Here is an 18,862-nt window from a genome sequence, read left to right as displayed (position 1 = left end):
AAATGTGGATCAATTTTTTTATCATAATAGAAAATGTTTTCTTAATTTTATTGTTCAGAACTAACGTTTTCACTGATATATGGGTGTGGAGCTGTCATTATCGCACATTTCTATATGGATTGCCAGCAATCCAAAAAAAAAAAAAAAAAAAGTACACTACTGCTACACGTATTTTGATAATAAAAGTAATTCTCTATTTGGTTGATACTTATAATTGTTGTATGCCAACAGTTCATAGAACTGGGGTTGGGAATGTGCCAAGAATAGTCAGTTCATGCTAAAGGGGGAGAAAGATAAAGGATGTGCAAATTGATCACCAGCATGCAAAATCACTTACTTTATACGTAAATATTCCAACGTATTTTAGTTTCCAATGTATTATAGTAATAAACTCCTCCCACAAAACACATTGATTACCCTAATATTGGAATGGATTTTCTTTCTTCTGACATGCGCAGAAGTATCGAAGGGTCTTGCATCTGTGGGCATACAGTACCTGCATCATTATAACTAACTCGCATGTAAGTACAGTTCTATTCTAAACAGGAAAAATCACTAGCTCACTATTCCTGTAATTTACTATAGTGCAAAGTCAGCTGTATATATATATATATATATATACAGCTGACTTTGCACTATAGTAAATAACAGGAATAGTGAACTAGTGATTTTGTATTTATATAGTATATGTATATATATATATTATTATTATTATTATTATTACGGGTATCTCCATGGAGTCAGTAGACTCATCGCGGGAGACCCAAACTAGCAAAACAATATCTGTCATATCTCTTCTTGCATTCATTTACAGACGAAGAGCTCACAACTAAGTCAGGCAATGAATTCCACTCATTCACCACCCTCCAGGCAAAAAACCTTGTTCTGACACCTTTGTTAACCACACTCTTCTTTAATTTCCAGAGATGACCTCTTGTTCTTCCATCACTTTCACACAGCTGAAACATTTCCCCTGCATCAATCCTATAAAAACCTTTTAGTAATTTGAATGTTTCTATCATATCCCCTTTTCTTCGCCTATCAACCAATCTCTGCAATCCACAAGCTCTCAATCTATCAATGTAGGGAGCATTTTTTATATCACTCACCAACTTGGTCACTCTTCTCTGAACCCTCTCCACAGCCTCCTCATCTCCAAGGAATCCAGGTGACCAGACCTGAGCACAGTAATCCAAATGTGGAAGTATCAATGCTTTATAAAGGGGAATAATAACCTCTTTATCTCTGGATGTCAGTGTGTTCCTCAACAACCAAGTAATCCTATGTGCAATCTTGGACACCTTAGCAATGTGTCCTCTGAACTTCATCTCCCTATCTACCAATACCCCTAAGTCCCTAGCCTCATCAATCTCTTGGAGTACCTTTCCATCGATGTAGTACACAGCTGGTAATCTTTTAATCCCAAAATGCATGACTTTACACTTTTCCACATTGAACTGACATCCATTTTCTTTTGCCCATTTTACCAGCTTATTTAAATCCTCCTGCAAACTTTCAACATCAGCTTGATTTTTTATTGCACTACACAACTTTGCATCATCAGCAAACAACTGAATATCTCCCTTTAAGCCGTTTCCTATATCATTTATATACAAATTAAAACAACATTGGCCCAAGCACAGAGCCCTGAGGCACACCACTGGTCACCTGCCTCATTCTGGACTCGGCTCCTCCATACACCACCTTATGGTATCTCTCCCTGAGCCATTCTCCTATCCATATCACCAATTTAATATCCATTCCCATCTGCTCCAATTTGCGTAACAGTGTTCTATGGGGTATCCTGTCAAAAGCCTTAGCAAAATCCAGAAGTACCACTGTGTAGCCAGTTCCTTTGTCCAACTCAGATGTTATTCTATTATGAATAGTTAATAGATTGCTAAGGCAGGATCTACCTTTAACAAAACCATGTTGGCCTCTATAGAGTATCATTTCCTGATCCACCCATTCTTGAATTTTGTCTTTAACCAACTTTTCCAATACTTTTACCACTACTCCTGAGATGGTGATTGGTCTGTAATTCAATACCGCAGTTTTAGAGCCACCCTTATGCAAAGGAACCACTTTGCCTAACTTCCACTCCCTAGGGACCATACCAGAGTTCAAACTTAAGTTAAATATCCAGGTGAGAGGGGTTGACAATTCATTTGCACATTCACGCAACACCCGAGCTGATATTCCATCTAAGCCTACCGCAGTGTTTGCATTTAAGTTTTGCAATATATTTAATACCTCTGATTCTTTAGCTTCAATTCTCACATTAGGTATTGCTGTAGGTATAGAGATATCCTCACTTGGGTGATAGACTTTTGAAAAGTGATCACTCAGTAACTCGACTATTACATCTGATTTTGTCACCTCAATACCATCAGCACCCACTAAGGTTATCCTTCCGAAGTCATTCTTCCTCTTACTTGCCACATAGCGGAAGAACTCTTTGGGATTACCCTTGATCTCTTTGGCTAAGGTCTTCTCATAATCTGATTTAGCTTTTCTTACTATGCTGGTAACTTTCCTAGCTTGAGCCTTGTACTGCTCATGGGTGTCCTGATCGCCTTTCTCCTTGTAAATTCTCCATAACATTTTCTTTTTTTGCAGTTCAAGCTTGATACTACTGCTCATCCATCTAATGCCTGCCTTGTTTGACCTCCTAACCATGGGGACACAATCTGATATTGCTTTCCTCAGATACCTGCTGATTTTATCCCAAGCACTGCTAACATCTTTCCCTTGCAATATGTTCTGCCATGGGATGGCTGCAAGCTCACTCCGAAGCTTGTTATAATTGCCTAACCTGTAGTTCCGTACATACCCCTTCTTAATAGAAAAATCCACAGATTTTGCAACCTCCCAAGTCAATACCACATGATCGCTTTCACCAACTGGAGGTAACGAGGACACCTTACTTATGCATATAACCTCTGAACCAATAACCAGGTCCAACACTCTCACACCACGTGTCCCTTCAGTTACGTGCTGTTTCAAGTAATTATCTCGTAGAAGATGTATGAATTCCATTTCCTTTTTGCTACGTGATATTTCCTCCTTCCAATTGATATCACCGTAATTAAAATCCCCCATAATAATCACCAAGCCTTCAATCATTGCACTAAGTTGCTGATGCATGAATTCAATATCTCCCCCCGTACTCCCTGGCCTATAGCAGCATCCAACTGTATATTTGGTTGCGTTGGTCGCTATTTCGCACCAGACTGCCTCAAATGAACTCTTATCCACATGTCTATCATCATGATATACTACTTTCTTTGGCTGCAACACATCAGCTATCATCAACAGTACTCCTCCCCCTGTTCTATCTTCTCTATCCTCCCTGAAAATAGTGTACCCATCACATTCAATTCCAGTGACCACATCTTCTGCTGACAGCCAAGTTTCACTAATGCCTACAACTTTTGGTGAGATTTCACTGACTAATGCCAAAAATTCTTCTCTCTTATTTCGAATGCTTCTAGCATTGGTATACAAAAATTGCAGATTCCCTCTAGATCTTGTACCGGCTTTAGAACTGATATATAAGTCATTAACTACCGTAGTCCTATGCCGATTTTTATCCCCTCTCTTCTGCAATTTATTCAGCCTATAAGGATCAATAAATACACAATCAGTGCTAAAGTTTCTCTCTCTTACACTCAACCTTTTCAATATTAGTTTCCCTGCCCAATAACTTCAACCTGTTCAGAAAACAATAACTTCTTCAATATATATATATATATATATATATATATATATATATATATATATATATAAATTAGTCAGATAAGTTAGTACAAGTAGTAGCTCTGTTATATGTTAAAAACTTAATCTATTAATCTATTTCCAAGCATTAACAAGAGAAATGAAAACTAAAAAAATTCAAACCTTTTAGTAGATTTTCTGAATCCAAGCATGATTCAGGAGAGAGAGAGAGAGAGAGAGAGAAAACATGCACCACTGTTGATGATATCTTATCTAATAAGACAAATTATTAAAAACACAAAAATCAGTTGAAATAATTTTATATTTAGTCATGTATATAAATGCAACTGCATTTATGAAATAAGGAGAAATTCCTGATTTAAAAATGGAGGGAGGATACAAAGAGATACTGTTTTATCTAAACTATATATAGCAGTCTCCTAGATTTTTTTTTCCTTTTAGGCAACTCGGCAGATGAACTACAAGAAGTGGTCAGTTCTGTCTCGGTTGGCCAAGTGGTCAGTGTACCTGCTCTCCAACCAACAGGTTGAGGGTTTGAATCCCACTGTGGACATGGATGTTTGTGATTGTCTTTAGGTAGGAGATGAATTTCATTGCTGGGTGTTGAGCTATTAATATTTGGCAAAAGTGTGGTAAGGTGGATATGGAATAGGAACATGAAATTTAAGAATGTTTATTTATTTTTGTAACAATTCAAGTATTTTTCTACACGCTTAAGACACATCCAGATGAGATGCTTACAATTATAGGATGCCCATGTATTTTAGAACTAACTGAACATTTCTTGCTTAGTAAAAGATTTTGAAGACAGTTTTACAGGGATATTGTAAGACTATACATGCACTCTGAGTAATCATATATGTGTGTGTGTATGTATATGTAAATTGATAAAAATGGCAGGGAAAATATCCTCAGCCCACCCACGGTACAAATGTACTATAGTTTCGTACCCTACACCATTACACTGTTGAAACTAGTAATGCAGTCAAGTGGTATAAAAAAAAATCTACTTCCAAATGAAAGATATGATGGGGATATCTGCTTTCATCTTCTCTTACTAACTTCAGAATTGCTTCTTATAAAGAATTTAAAGAAGAAGATGTACTGAGCTCCTTCCCTTTAAAATATGTCACACAACCAAAACACATTAGATACATTATTAATACAACTAACCAGCTTAAACTCTAGAGTAAAAATTTTTACAGTAGAAATTGAGAACAACCTTTACTTACCTTTCTCAGATAGTTGCTCCCTAGATTCCCAGAGGTGTCTCTCTCATTCAGTCACTATCTGCAGACCCTCCCCCCCCCATAACACAAAGAAATACTCAAACATTCAGTTATACCACATCCTGCACATATGTGCAGATTGTGGTATATATGCACATATAATGACGTAGCAAGAATTAGAGCCTTTTTTTTTTTTTCTGAATAATGCCATACTCCAAAAGGAATTTTAAGATATCTTAAATAGTGTCACTTAATGGATACTATCTTTCAAAATAAAAGGATGTTTAACTCTCTACTAAAATTTGTAATATTGAATTTTTGTTACTAAATCATAGCATATTTATGGATTCCAGTACAAAAAAAAGTTACTGCTTATCTTGAGGAAAATCCCCCCCCCCCACCACACACACACACACACACACAAAAATCCTCCATTGTCTTACAAAAATCCTCTACATACTGCTGGGGACAAATATTTTGGTCATTTCAGTTTTGGTTATTTAGGCAGTTTTATTTCCGTTAAAAATATGTCTTTTGAGATTGAAATAAAAAAAAAATGCTTATTGTATTCTTATTTTGAAGCAGCAGTTTTATTATATCAAACTAATATCTATGAAGCATATTTATTCTTGTACTCTAAGATGACTATGCTCATTCAGTTTCTTAATATTTTTTTCCCCTTTATCTGAGCATAATGGCTTTTTCTAATTCTAAATATAGTGATAATGAAATTGATGAATTTCCTGTAAAAGATGAAGAAACCGGAGTGGATTACTGTAAAATGCTGAAAGATGTTTTGAAAATAAAGACTAATGTGCAGTTGCAGGTAGATTCTTGAAAAAATGTTTGGAACAAGCATGAAGTTTCTTAATTAGTCATAATATTTTATATGATCAGCATGGATTAGGTACTGTCATTTTCAACAATAATTCACACAATTTTTTAAGGTGTAATAATAGCAGCCAGCTTTTAAAATAACATAACTCACTTGAATTTTTTTAAACTCTTTCGTTTACCTCAGTAGAAAATTATATAAAATCAGAATGTCTGAAAATTTCGATTTTCAAGCACGCTGCATTACACTATCTAAAGGTGTAAATGAGACTTAATTTCACTTTGACTAAATGTTTTGTTTGTTAAAGATTCATATTATGAATTTGAATTTTCATTCTTCTTCTTTAGCTTGCTAAACCGCTGAGGTTCTTTGCTGCATATACCAAATTCTTTCATTCCTTTCTGTCTTGAGCTCTTTCATTTTAGTCCTAGATTCCCAGCATAGCCAATCTACCTCTAGTTCACTTTCCATCAAGCTTCATCTGGAATGCTTGTTTAGCCATTCTCTCTCCTCATCCATAATTTTCACATGTCGAAGCCATCTCAATCTGTAAGCTCTAATTTCATCAGCTTGAAGTGGGGATCTGTAGAGTTCATATAGTTCTTGATTATGTCTTCTCCATTCACCTGTTTTGTTGTATCTTGCAAGTCTTCCTTAGACTTTTTCTGAGGGTTTTATTTTCAAAGATCTGCAAAGCTTTTGCATCTTGTTTTGTTATGCTTCAGGTTTCTGCACTATATAAAACAATAAGTCTAATGTTTGTCTTGTATATTTCTGTTTTAACTCTGCTTGATAGAATTTTGGAAGATGGTGAATGAGGAGATTTATTGGAGGCATTTATTCTAGCTTTTATTTCTGGACTTCTTTTATTATTTCAAGTAATCAATGTTCCAAGGTGTTTTTTCGACCACTATATATTATAAGATGATATAAACTGGGTTTAATAGATCTAAGATCTAATTTGTCTGTTAAAATTCTGCCATCTCTTATGATATAGACTGCTCTGTTTTTTAGCATATGTATAATGCTTAACTTTTGTGAAATGTGGTGCAAAGAGGCGAAATGCAGGTAACGGCTTGTGTGAGTCAGATTGCAGTATGCATTTAGACCAAATGCTGTTATACATTTGTTTTTTGATTAACATGTCTAAAAAAGATAATTTTCCTTCATTTTTAGAGTTCTAAGGTGAACTTGAATATTGAATGAGATAAAAGTACTATGCCATACATAGAAGATGACTAAACCTACCACTTAGTAAAAGAAGCTGCAGTAGTGATCCGCTCAAGAGGTAACCTAAACAGAAACCAAGGGATGACCCTAGGTGACATCTGGAAATCATTCATAAGATTGCTCAGCATATCAGAGTTCAACTTCACAGCCAGTTTATAGGACACACCTGCTTAAAATGACTGGCCAACTGCTAACATACACGCTTCACACGTTCGTGTAATGATATCAAATTGATATTTTTGGTTATGTATTAGTTGTAATTTAAGGCTTGCAAAACTAGTAGGCTGACATTTCTGTATCAAAATCTTTTGCCTATTAAACCCAGTTTATATATTCTCTTATAATGATCCAAGTTATTTTAAGGAAACAGCAATTTTAAATTTCAGGTTATCAAGGGGAAACTGGTTAATTTTCCTTTGATTAGAATTTTTGCATACTTTTAAATATTTAGTTTTATCCTGATTGATTTGTAATCCTAGTTTTTCATCAAAATTTATCGCAATTTCGGAGTTTGTTAAAGTACGGTCTTCACCTGCTATTTCATCTCTAGTAGCTAGTATTTCTCCATTGCTATTGCTGATGATCCACATTTTGTTTTCATATGTGGATCTGTTTTTTTATATATTTTGATTTTATGGAAAAAAAATTTAGGATTATTTAGTGTAAACTACTTCTGGATTTTTTCAATCTGTTCACAAAAAAAAAAAAAAGCTTATTTTCTGTTGTCTGATTATTTTGTCTTCCTTGCTATCTTGTATCTCTGAGCAGCTTTAATATCAGTTGGGCTATCAAGCCAAATGCTTTTATCTTTTTTATTTTTTCTTTACTGCTAGTTCACATTCTTCATTAAACCATTTTTTATGCTGTATTTTACTTTGAATTCCAATTGAGTTTTCTGCTATTATTTATGCTAACCTTGATACCATTACAGATGCTTTAATTATTTTCCAGCTGCATATTTTTCAGTTTCTGTTTTAATTCGCACTCCTCTCTCTCTTTTTTTTCTTCTCTTCTGTCTTCTGTTTTATCTCGTTTGTTAATATTGTATCCCGTTGATTTGCATGTGCTGAAAAATATCTACTGTTTATTTTAACCTTAAGAAGAGCACCAATTAGAAAATGGTTGCTATCACACTCAGCTCTTTTGAAACGTAATTAGATGTATGTCAATTAGATTTCCATGTTGTTTATGTATCTTCTTCCTCATAAACATAGCATTGAGTGTGTGGTACAGTCCAATTTTTACATTGAAATTTCTTAATAAAATGATTATATCCTGATGTGGAATTTTTTTTAAGGATTAGTTCCAGTTTTTCATAGAATTCATCTTTTATTTCCTTTTCTGTACCTCCTGTAGATGTGTCATAAATCTGTTCCAAATTCATGTTTTTCAGAGTTGTTTCCACCAAAAAGTAGTAAAAGGTTTACTCATATTATCTTCATATTATTTTCTCCTGTCCATTGTGTCTCTGTATTACTTTCTACTCCATTTTAGATATATTTAATTCATGCATAATTTCTTGAAATGCTTCAACTCTGTACAAGCTTCTCATATTCCATGAACTTATTCGAAAACCATTATTCCTAGGCTTGGATCGGTATGAAAATTTTATTTTTCATTAGTCTAATAAATCTTTCAGTGAAAATGAAGAGTATAATACAAGAGTATAATACCTTCCTTATGAATTTAGGAAATTCATAAGGAAGAAATCAATGAATGCAACAACGGCTTGCACTAGTGAATTTCTTTTAGAATAATATTGTTCTGTGAGTCTGTAACCTGTGCTGGAAGTTATAACATCTGCTACAGGACGAGTCGACTGTATAAATTATTATGAAATTCCTGATATGTACACTTGTTGGATTTACAAGATACTATGATAGTACTACATGAAAAATTCACATTACTAATATCCAACTGGCAGTTTATCCTCCAAATTAGTCTTATCATTAATGACTCACTATTGTCAGATCTAATATTTCAGTCTTCCAAAATGATTGTAACTATTGGTTCACATATTTGGGGTGGCACTAGTGTCGCTAGTGAATGTGGAGGTCGTGTTGAGTTGTGCTGGAAAACATGATTTTAAAGTAAAGTATAGTGTGGCTTAATGATATAATCACGTAATCACAAGAAAGATATTTATTTAACCAGATATATCTTTCTTTTGATTACGTGATTATATCATTCAGTCTAATGTCACAAGTATCCTTGAAACAACACAGTGTGGCTTTTTGTCTCGAATTGTGCTGCAGTTGTGCTTGGATACAAGTGTCCTTCAGCAGTGTTATTGTTTGAAACTCTGTGGTATATACCGTGTTTTTGTTGCTGTTTGTTTCACTACTTCAATGTCTAAAGATGGCATCCAACAAAAGATGTACATCAACTGCTCCTAGGAGTGCTTCTATACGAAAATCGGGCTCTGCGTTGGATTTTTTGCACTGGCTGTGCTACAGAAACTGCTACATATATGCGCCAAAGAATGTGAAGGATCTGTAGACTGTTTGGCTAAATGAGAAGAATAAAAACATCAACCTATGTGAGAAGTGTCAGGATAGGCTGGAACGATTTGGAATGGAAGCAGACGTCGTGACCGTTGTGGAAGAACTTCGGCAGGAGTTCCTGAAAACGAAAAGTGACCATCTTCTGCAAGAGGAATTGGAAGTGCTCAGTAAGGAGGTTCTGGAAATTAAAACTGAGTTAAATATATTTGAATAGAGAAATTAGGACTATGGAGATTACTTTCGCTGAAGTAACTAGAACAGGATTAAGTATGGGAGAGTCTTTGGTGATTGAGAAAGTAAATAATAGTATGGGAGTTATTGGGTGTCAACAGAATGAAAGCACAAGAGGTCTAGAAGAAATGAGATGTCATGAAAGTGAGGAAGTAAGTAAAAGAGCGTTGAGTAATGAAAATGAGAGAGTCATGGTGAATAGCGTAGAAAATGAGGCCGTGAGTGACGCTTGTTTGGACTTGAATGAAGTTATGAGTGGTAAAATATATGGTGATTCTATGATTAAGGGTATGGAGCACATATGCTTGAGGAGTGTTTGGCTGGTGGAACAATAGAGAGTGGCTTTAGCAATAAAGAGAGGGCATGATGCAGAAAAGATGATAGTTATTCATGCATCAGCAAATTATTGCAATGAGTGCAGGGTTAGTGATTATCATGGGGATTTTAATTATGGTGATATAAATTGGAAGGAGGAAATATCACGTGGCAAAAAGGAAATGACCTGAGTGGTAGTATAAATCGGGTAGCAAAAGATTTAAGACCATTGCTAGATATTGTGAAGAAGAAAAGTGTCAATGGGAGCAGTGCCGGAGCTAGGGTCTTTGTCGCCCCGCATGCAATTTCTATCTAAGCAACCCTGTAATGATCTGGGCGTGTGTGTGGTTCTTTTACGACAATAAAAATTTTAATTATTTGAAATTTCTTAAATAAATTTGGACAGAACAGCCACACGTTGGTTTACTAAATTCACCGAACTAAAATCAAAGGGGTGTTGACTAGGCAGGATAATCATTAAACACCGGAATATTCAAAAAATTCTCAAAAGTTAAAGCAAATTTTGATAAAGCCACTTCACTTTAATCATTGAATATAATAATACAGGGATTATAGCCTTCTCACCAACCTGAATCACTAACAAAATTAGAATGAATTTTAATTAAAGTTAAAATTTATTTGAACTAAAGTTTAAAAAATTCTTGCATTTAACAATTACTAAATTCTTAGTAACTTGTAAAAATTTCTTAATTTTTATAAGTGGAACTATCTTTTAGGAAAATAAAAGAAACTCAAGATAGATGAGAAAATAAGAAAAGAATTCAGAAATAATTAGAACATTTAATATAAGTATTCAAAAAATACAATCTTTACAGAATAACAGAAAATAAATTAAATTACATAAATATACTTGAAATTTTTTAAATTAAAATTTTAGGGTTCTTGATTTCATAATCACAGAATTAGAAATAATGGTCTTAACGTTTAATTCTGCACATATATCATTTTCATCATCATCATCATCAAATTCCTGACATGTACCCTCAAGGGATGCACAGAACATGATAGTGCTACATGAAAAATTTACATCATTATTAACTTCCTATCTACAATTTTTTTCCAGATCAGTCTGTTACTTGTCAAGACTCCAATATTATCATTATCAGATCTTATATTTCTTTCATCTCGGGCACACTGTACCGTTTCATCCACCTATATTTTGGTCTTACTCTGGGTCGTTTTCCTACAAACCTAGCAGAGAACACTTGTTTTGCTAATCTTTCCTTGCCCATTCTGTTGAAGTGATCATACCACCTGAGATTAGTTCTGCTAATGCATTCCTGGATGCCAACAATGTCAAGTTCTTTGCTAGTATCCTCGTTTTTAATATGATATTGCCATTGATTCCATCTGTTCATGCCTATAATCTTTCTCAGGACTCATATCTGTGGTCTGTAGTCTTTGGGCAAGTGTTTTACTTCTGACCCAGCTCTCAGATCAATAAGTTAAAACTGGTTTGAACACTGTCTTGTATACAGCTAATTTAGTGTTCCGACTAAGTTCTCACTTATTCCATATGAATTTATTCAATTGACTTCCTACCATACCAGCTTCGTTGATTCTGTTGTCTATTTCCATATTTAATTTACCATCTTCACTAAAAATCGTGCCTAAGTAGCTGAAATGTTTTACTCGTTCCACAGGTTCCCCGTTCACAACACAGTTGACATTTTCAGCAAATCTACCTATTTTCATTGTCTTTTTCTTTTTAATGCTGACCTCCATACCATATCTATTACAACAGTTAAAAAATTTAGTCATTTAGTCATCAATCTAGGAATCTTGCAGACTTGTAGCAGATTTATTTAGAAGTATAACATCGTCCGCATAAAGCAAAGAGCTGACATTAACATCTCCAATTTTGATATCGTGTTTAATACCACTTTCCTTCATAATGTGATCCATATAGATAATGAATAACAGAGGGGATAATATACTTCCTTCAATTTTAACTGCTCACTTACAACTCAAATAAGAACTAAGTATTGCTTGATATAATGCTCCATTGACACCATATGCTGTAACGTATTCAATAGCTTCTCTATTGGCACCTTGTCATATGCCTTTTGCAAATCAACAAAACTTAAATACAGATCTTTGTTATATTCCCATGATTTCTCCACTATTTGTCGTAAAGTGAAGATCTCATCCTGACAGCCTCTATTTGACCTGAATCCAGCTTGTTCTTCACCAAGCTTTTCTTCCACAATTCTTCTGAACCATTTCTCAAGTATGCTTGCATAGATCTTGGCAGGAATACTCAGTGGGGAAATATCTCTGTAATTCTCAGATTCAGTTTTTATTTCCCTTTTTATATATGGGTACTATTAGAGCTCTACTCTAGTCATCGGGAATTCGTCCATCTGTCCAGGCTTTCTGAACTATGCAGTGCAGCCATTCTAAGATTTTTATACCACCATATTTCAGCATTTCTGGTCGAATATCATCTACTCCTGCTGCCTTTCCACATTTCAATCCTTTGATGGGTTTTTCCACCTCAAAGTATGGATATGTATTCCTGACTGTATGCCTGTCGAGTGTTTTTATCACTGTACTATCACTGCTTGTTTTATTTAGCAATTTTTCGAAGTTATTACTCCATACATCAAGGATATATTTTTCTTCTGTTTTCATGTAACCCTTATTATCTCTAACTCCTTTTACAGCACTCTTTTCTCCATTTCTAAGTTTCTTGAACAACCTCCAGAATATCTTACCACCTTCTTGATATTTATTTTCTATATTCTTGCCAAAGTCCTCCCATGACTTTTGTTTAGCTAGTTTTAAACATTGTTTAGCTTCCTTACATTTGTCTCTGTATTCTCTAAGAGCACAAGCTGACTTATTTGCGAGGAACTTTTGATATACTTTCTTTTCCTTCACTGCCTCTTTAACTTCCTGTGTTCACCACGGAGTTCTGATTTTTCTATCCTTGCAGACAACCTCTGGCTGAATCAATCAGGGTTTTCTTCAAGACTTGCCACTGAATCTTCTCATTGTCCAATTCCCCATTCTGATATTTGCCCACATCACTCTTCTTGAGACTGCCTGCCATTCAAGAAGATTAGCTTCGTGTTTTGTGTTGAATACTATGGCTACTCCTTCTTTTCCTTGATTGTCATTTCCTGAATATAACATTTTGTATTTATTGTTCAGAAAGATCTCACCAGATTTTGTCTTTTTTGTTTCAGTCACCCCTATTATGTCGATCTGGTACTTATCTAATTCCTCAGCTAGCTCCATTTCTTTGCCATTCAGGCTTCTTATGTTGCTTGTACCGATCTTTAACCCTGGTGATGTTAAGTTGGGGTGTGCTTTCAGATTTGTTCCAGTAGCTGACTTTTTTGCTGTTTGCCGTGATTCCCTGGGGAAAACAGCGGGGGCTTTGTTTAACCTTCGATGGCCCAGCCAGCATGTAATTTTGTCATGTTGTACCATCATTTTCTATATTGGTTTAAGCCAATAAGAATACAATTTGTTCGGCTAAATCCCAAATTGCCAGCCCATCCTCGTTCTTTGAGTATCTAAGTAGATACCCAACAGCGTGCACCATGAGAAGGTTAGGATTGGACATTAGGTCAGAAGCCCTGGTCGGTTCTCCGCATTCCTTTAAAGGCTATGTGGAGATCACCTGTCAGTTATACAGCTTTGACCCGTTAGCTCCCCTATATCATTTTCAATAGCTATTAATGCCACTGCAAATTAACAAGCTTTTTTGTGACATACTTGTTCTTAAGGGTTTTAATCAATTTCAACTTGGAAAAGGAACGTTCACTGCTCACTACAGTAACAGGTAAGGTTAATAGTATTCTTAAAGAATTGATAAGTTAGGGAAAGATAAATTATTGGACACAATAAAATTAAGAATACTGAAAGGGTTTTGAATATTTAAATTATCCTTCCGAAAAATATCCCAGAAATTTATAGTAATCTATCCAAGAAATTGAAATTATCATAATATGTTTTTAGTTGTTCAAAATGTTCTATTCATGAACACATTGCAATGGCTAGAAGTGTATAAAACACATTCACACTAAATTTATCTTCTGGCGATTGTGGCGTTTCGTCATGATGCTCGTAGTCATATTGTCGTGTCTACTTTTGTTATCGAATTTCCGTACCAGTTTTAAATTCTCGTTCTCCATTTACCTCTTCATTCAGTTAGTTCTTTTACCATTTTTAGAACTTCTTTAAAATTTGTATCTGTTTGATACTCTTGTAAGAATATTTTAAAGTTTTTGATACTAAAGCAAGTGTAATGTTCATATTTTTGTCTTGAAGCATTTCACTCACAAGGTTTATTCTATTAAGTAAATCATACCAAGTTATAAGAGAGCAAATAAATTTGTGGTCCTTTATTTTAGAACATAATGTTTGTGCTTCATGCTGAGTTTCTTTATTAAAATTTTCATTATTTAAAATTTCAAAAAGTGCATCGTAAATTTCTCCTAACTGATATCGTAGAGGGCGGATTGCATTAATTTTACTTTCCCATCAGATTTCTGATGGCTGTTTCAATGTCAAATTTTTTACGAACTTTAAAAGGATTTCCCAACGTTTGTGAGAGAATGAAAAGAAATTGTATATTTCTTGAATAATTGCAAAGAAACTAATGGTATCTGCATTTGCTTTGGCTACATTGTTAATGATTAAATTTAGAGTATGAGCAGCACATGGTACGTAAAAAAGCTCTAGGATTTTTGTTCAAAAGCCAATTTTGGAGCCCACATTTTTTCCCTTTCATATTTGCCCCATTGTCATACCCTTGACCTTGCATGTCTTCAATGGGAATGTTCCATTTTTCCAGTTGTTCCATTATTGTTGCACATAAACCATGTCCTGTGGAATCTGATATATCTGCAAAACCTAAAAAGTTTTCCCTGATCTTGACAATTCCATTGTCACAGGAAACAAAGCGAATAATAGTGGTCATTTGTTCTGTTTTATTTGCATCAGGTGTGCAGTCTAAAATTATGGAATAATATTTAAGATTTTCTGATTGATAATAAAATTCTATTCCTGATTGTGTTACTTAAAGTTTCCATATTTCATTTTGATTGTCTTTACTCAAGTAGTGTACTCTACTGTTTTGTTGTAGGGCCCTTTCAACATGATTTTCCATAACGGGATCAAACTTTGCAAACAGTTTGACTAATTTTAAAAAATTGTCGTTATTCCTTTCATATAATTTATCAGATGATCTGGAAAAGCTAAATTTTGGCCACCAAGCAATTTTATAATTACAATCAAGCATTCTAAAACACTCGTCCAATGTTCCTTTTCCATTTCATACATGTTTTGAGTCTGGTAATCAATAGTTTTGTGTTTTAAATTTTTATCGAGTTCCTTCCATTTTAAGAAATTTTTCATGCGAGTTAAACTAGTCTCATGTCTATGCAAAGTTGTACTTTACATTTCTCCAATCGCTATAACCTTCCACAAGACTACTTGATTCAGTAGGTGCGAAAAGTTTGCAACAAAAGCAAAAAACAGAATTTAAAGTTCCAAAATAAATGAGCCATGTTCTTGGCATGAGCTCCTCGTTTTCCATTTTTCTCTTATAATATGTTTCGCCAAATTTTCGACCGTATGTATCTCTGGGATATATTATATTTTTCTTTTGAACAGGCCCCATTTCAATTAAAACAACTCTTAATTTTTCATCAATATTTCCCCATTCACCTGGATCTTCTAAATTTACAGAGAATAACAATATGTTAGTGTCGTGGTCAACTACAACTAAATCTTCTCCTGTTTTTCACTTAAATCATGCGTCTTGTTGTCTTGTTCAATAGTACTTTCATGCAAACTGGATGATGTGCATGGTTCGTCAACTCTGATTTCAGATGTATTGAGTTGGTTACAATCTGAATCAGAATAGTTTAACAAATTTATTAAGAGCCCCCAGTTTGTTTCTTAATATCTGCTTCTTTCGCAGTGTGACACTTATGATTTTGTGCCCCAGATAACTTTTTTTTTTTAATTTTTGATTCCATTTCTATTTTATACTCAAAAGAAATTATTACACCACACAGAGACGAAATAATAGTTCCCACTGCACTACTGTCAGTAGGCTGTTGTTGCTAGGTAACCAGTCATATCATATGACTGGTTACCTAGCAAATGTTTTGTATGAAAATTTACTAGTAGCAAATGTTTTGTATGAAAATTCATTTCTGTGCATAAAAACTGTTCACAGTTTCACTTTAGATAGACTGCAGTAGACACAACATTCTGCAGGCAACAATGTAAAATTGTAAACATACAATTTTTTTTTAATTTTTATTCGGTGTATCTGGCCTTATTTTAATATTGATCATTCTAAGAATTTTTTGTTTTTATGATAAAAATTTTGTTTCTTAAAAATGAACTTATGAACTATACCCCGGCGGCAGTGCGCCCTTCATAGAGGTTCCCGCATGCTCTGAATGCGCGCTTCTGCTGGCCCTGAATGGGAAGATAGTGTGTGTGTGCAGCCTCGTTTTGACAATTATGAGTTAAGTAGACGAGCGATGATAATGAATCATATGATTGCAAGAATGTGCAAAAAAAGAGGTCTGGACCTTCCGTCTGAACATGGAAGGTCATAAGCGATTGAAGAAGTTACTGTTTTCTGAACAAGTTGAAGTAATTGGGCAGGGAAACTAAAATGGAAAAGGTTGGGTGTAAGAGGGAGAAACTTAAGCAGTAATTGTAAAGCTGGTATAAGAACAAAGGGGATCGGCAATTTTTTTATGCTAATGCAAGAAGCATTTGAAATAAGAGGGAAGAATTTTTGGCATTAGTCAGTGCAATCTCACCAAAAGTTCTACGCATTAGTGAAGCATGGCTGTCAACAGAAGATGTGGTCACTGGAATTTAATGTGATGGGTACAGTATTTCCAGGGAGGATAGAGAAGATAGAACTGGGGGAGGAGTACTGTTGATGATAGCTGATGAGGTGCAGCCAAAGAAAGTAGTATATCAAGATGATAGACATGTGAATGATAGTTCATTTGAGGTGGTCCTGGTGTGAAATAGTGACCAATGCAACCAAATATGCAGTTGGTTGCTGTTATAGGCCACGGGGTACAGGGGGTGATATTGGATTCATGTCAGCAAATTAGTGCAATGAGTGCAGGGTTAGTGATTATCATGGGGGATTTTAATTATGGTGATATAAATTGGAAGGAGGAAATATCACGTGGCAAAAAGGAAACGGAATTCATACATCTTCTATGACATAATTACTTGAAACAGCACATAACTGAATGTGAGAGTGTTGGACCTGGTCATTGGTTCAGAGGATATATGCATTAGGTGTCCTCGTTACCTCCAATTGGTTAGAGCGATCATGTGGTGTTGACTTGGGATGTTGCAAAGTTTGTGGATCTCTCTCTCTTAAGAAAGGGTTTATAAGGAACTATTAGACAATTATAACAAGCTTCGGAGTGAGCTTGCAGCTGTCCCATGGCAAAACATATTGCAGTGGAAATATGTTAGCAGTGCAAGGGATAAAATCAGTGGGTATCTGAGGAAGGCAATATCAGATTGTGTCCCCATGGTCAGGAAGACAAACAAGGTAGGCGTTAGATGGATGAGTAGTAGTATCAAGCTTGATCTGCAGAAAAAGAAAATGTTATGGAGAATTTACAAGGAGAAAGGCGATCAGTACATCCACGAGCAGTACAATGAGCTAAATCAGATTATAAGAAGACCTTAGCGAAGGAGATCAAGGGTAATCCCAAAGAGTTCTTCCGCTATGTGGCAAGTAAAAGGAAGAATGACTTCAGAAGGATAACTTTAGTGGGTGTTGATGGTATTGAGGTGACAAATTCAAATGTAATAGTAGAGTTACTGAGTGATCACTTTTCAAAAATCTGTCACCCAAGTGAGGATATCTCTGGACCTGTAGCAGTAACTAATGTGAGAATTGAAGTTAAATCAGAAGTACTTAGTATATTGCAAAATTTAAATGCAAGCACTGCTGTAGGTTTAGATGGAATATCAGCTCAGATGTTGCATGAATGTGCAAAGGAATTGTCAATGTCTCTTACTTGGTTATTTAACTTAAGTTTGAACTCTGGTGTGGTCCCTAGGGAGTGGAAGGAAGGCAAAGTAGTTCCTCTGCATAAAGGTGGCTGTAAAACTGTGGTAGTTAATTACAGACCAATCACTATCTCAGGATTGGCAGGAGTATTGAAAAAGTTGATTAAAGACAAAATTCAAGAATTGGTGGACAGGATATGATATTCTATAGGGGGCCAACATGGTTTTGTTAAAGGTCGATCCTGCCTTAGCAATTTATTAACTTTTTATAATAGAATGACATCTTGGACAAAGGAAATAGCTACGCAGTGGTACGTCTGGATTTTTACTAAGGCATTTGACAGAATACCCCATGGAATACCCCACGTTGTGCAAATTGAAACGGATGGGGATGGATACTAAACTGGTGATATGGATAGGAGAATTGCTCATGGAGAGATACCAGAAGGTGGTATATGGAGGAGCAGAGAACAGGATGGGGCAGGTGACCAGTAGTGTGCCTCAGGGGCTCTGTGCTTGGGTCATTGTTGTTTAATTTGTACATAAATGATGTAGGAAATGGCTTAATATTCAGTTGTCTGCCGATGATGCAAAGTTGGGTAATGCAATAAAAAATCAAGCTGATGTTGAGAGTTTGCAGGATGATTTAAATAAGCTGGCGAAATGGGCAAAAGGTTATGGATTGTTCGATGTGGAAAGTTATGCATTTTGGGATTAAAAGATTACCAACT

The 18,862-nt window shown here is 35.1% G+C and overlaps 1 protein-coding gene across 1 annotated transcript in view; it reads left to right on the top strand.

Moving 5' to 3' along the window:
* Window positions 1-18,862, top strand: part of LOC150104442 (uncharacterized) — a 242,607-nt gene that overhangs the window by 180,556 nt on the left and 43,189 nt on the right. The window contains exon 8 of the mRNA XM_090395648.1: window positions 5,688-5,793. Within this exon, the coding sequence (XP_090251774.1) occupies window positions 5,688-5,793 (106 nt within the window). The remainder of the gene's footprint in view (window positions 1-5,687; window positions 5,794-18,862) is intronic.

The sequence above is a fragment of the Typopeltis vanoorti genome, chromosome 7, assembly GCF_054136105.1.
Source record: "Typopeltis vanoorti isolate ZY-2024b chromosome 7, IOZ_Tvanoo_1.0, whole genome shotgun sequence".
Classification (NCBI taxonomy): Eukaryota; Metazoa; Arthropoda; class Arachnida; order Uropygi; family Thelyphonidae; genus Typopeltis; species Typopeltis vanoorti.
The sequence above is the reverse complement of the archived record's forward strand: the minus strand, read 5'-3'. Positions and strand labels throughout refer to the sequence as shown.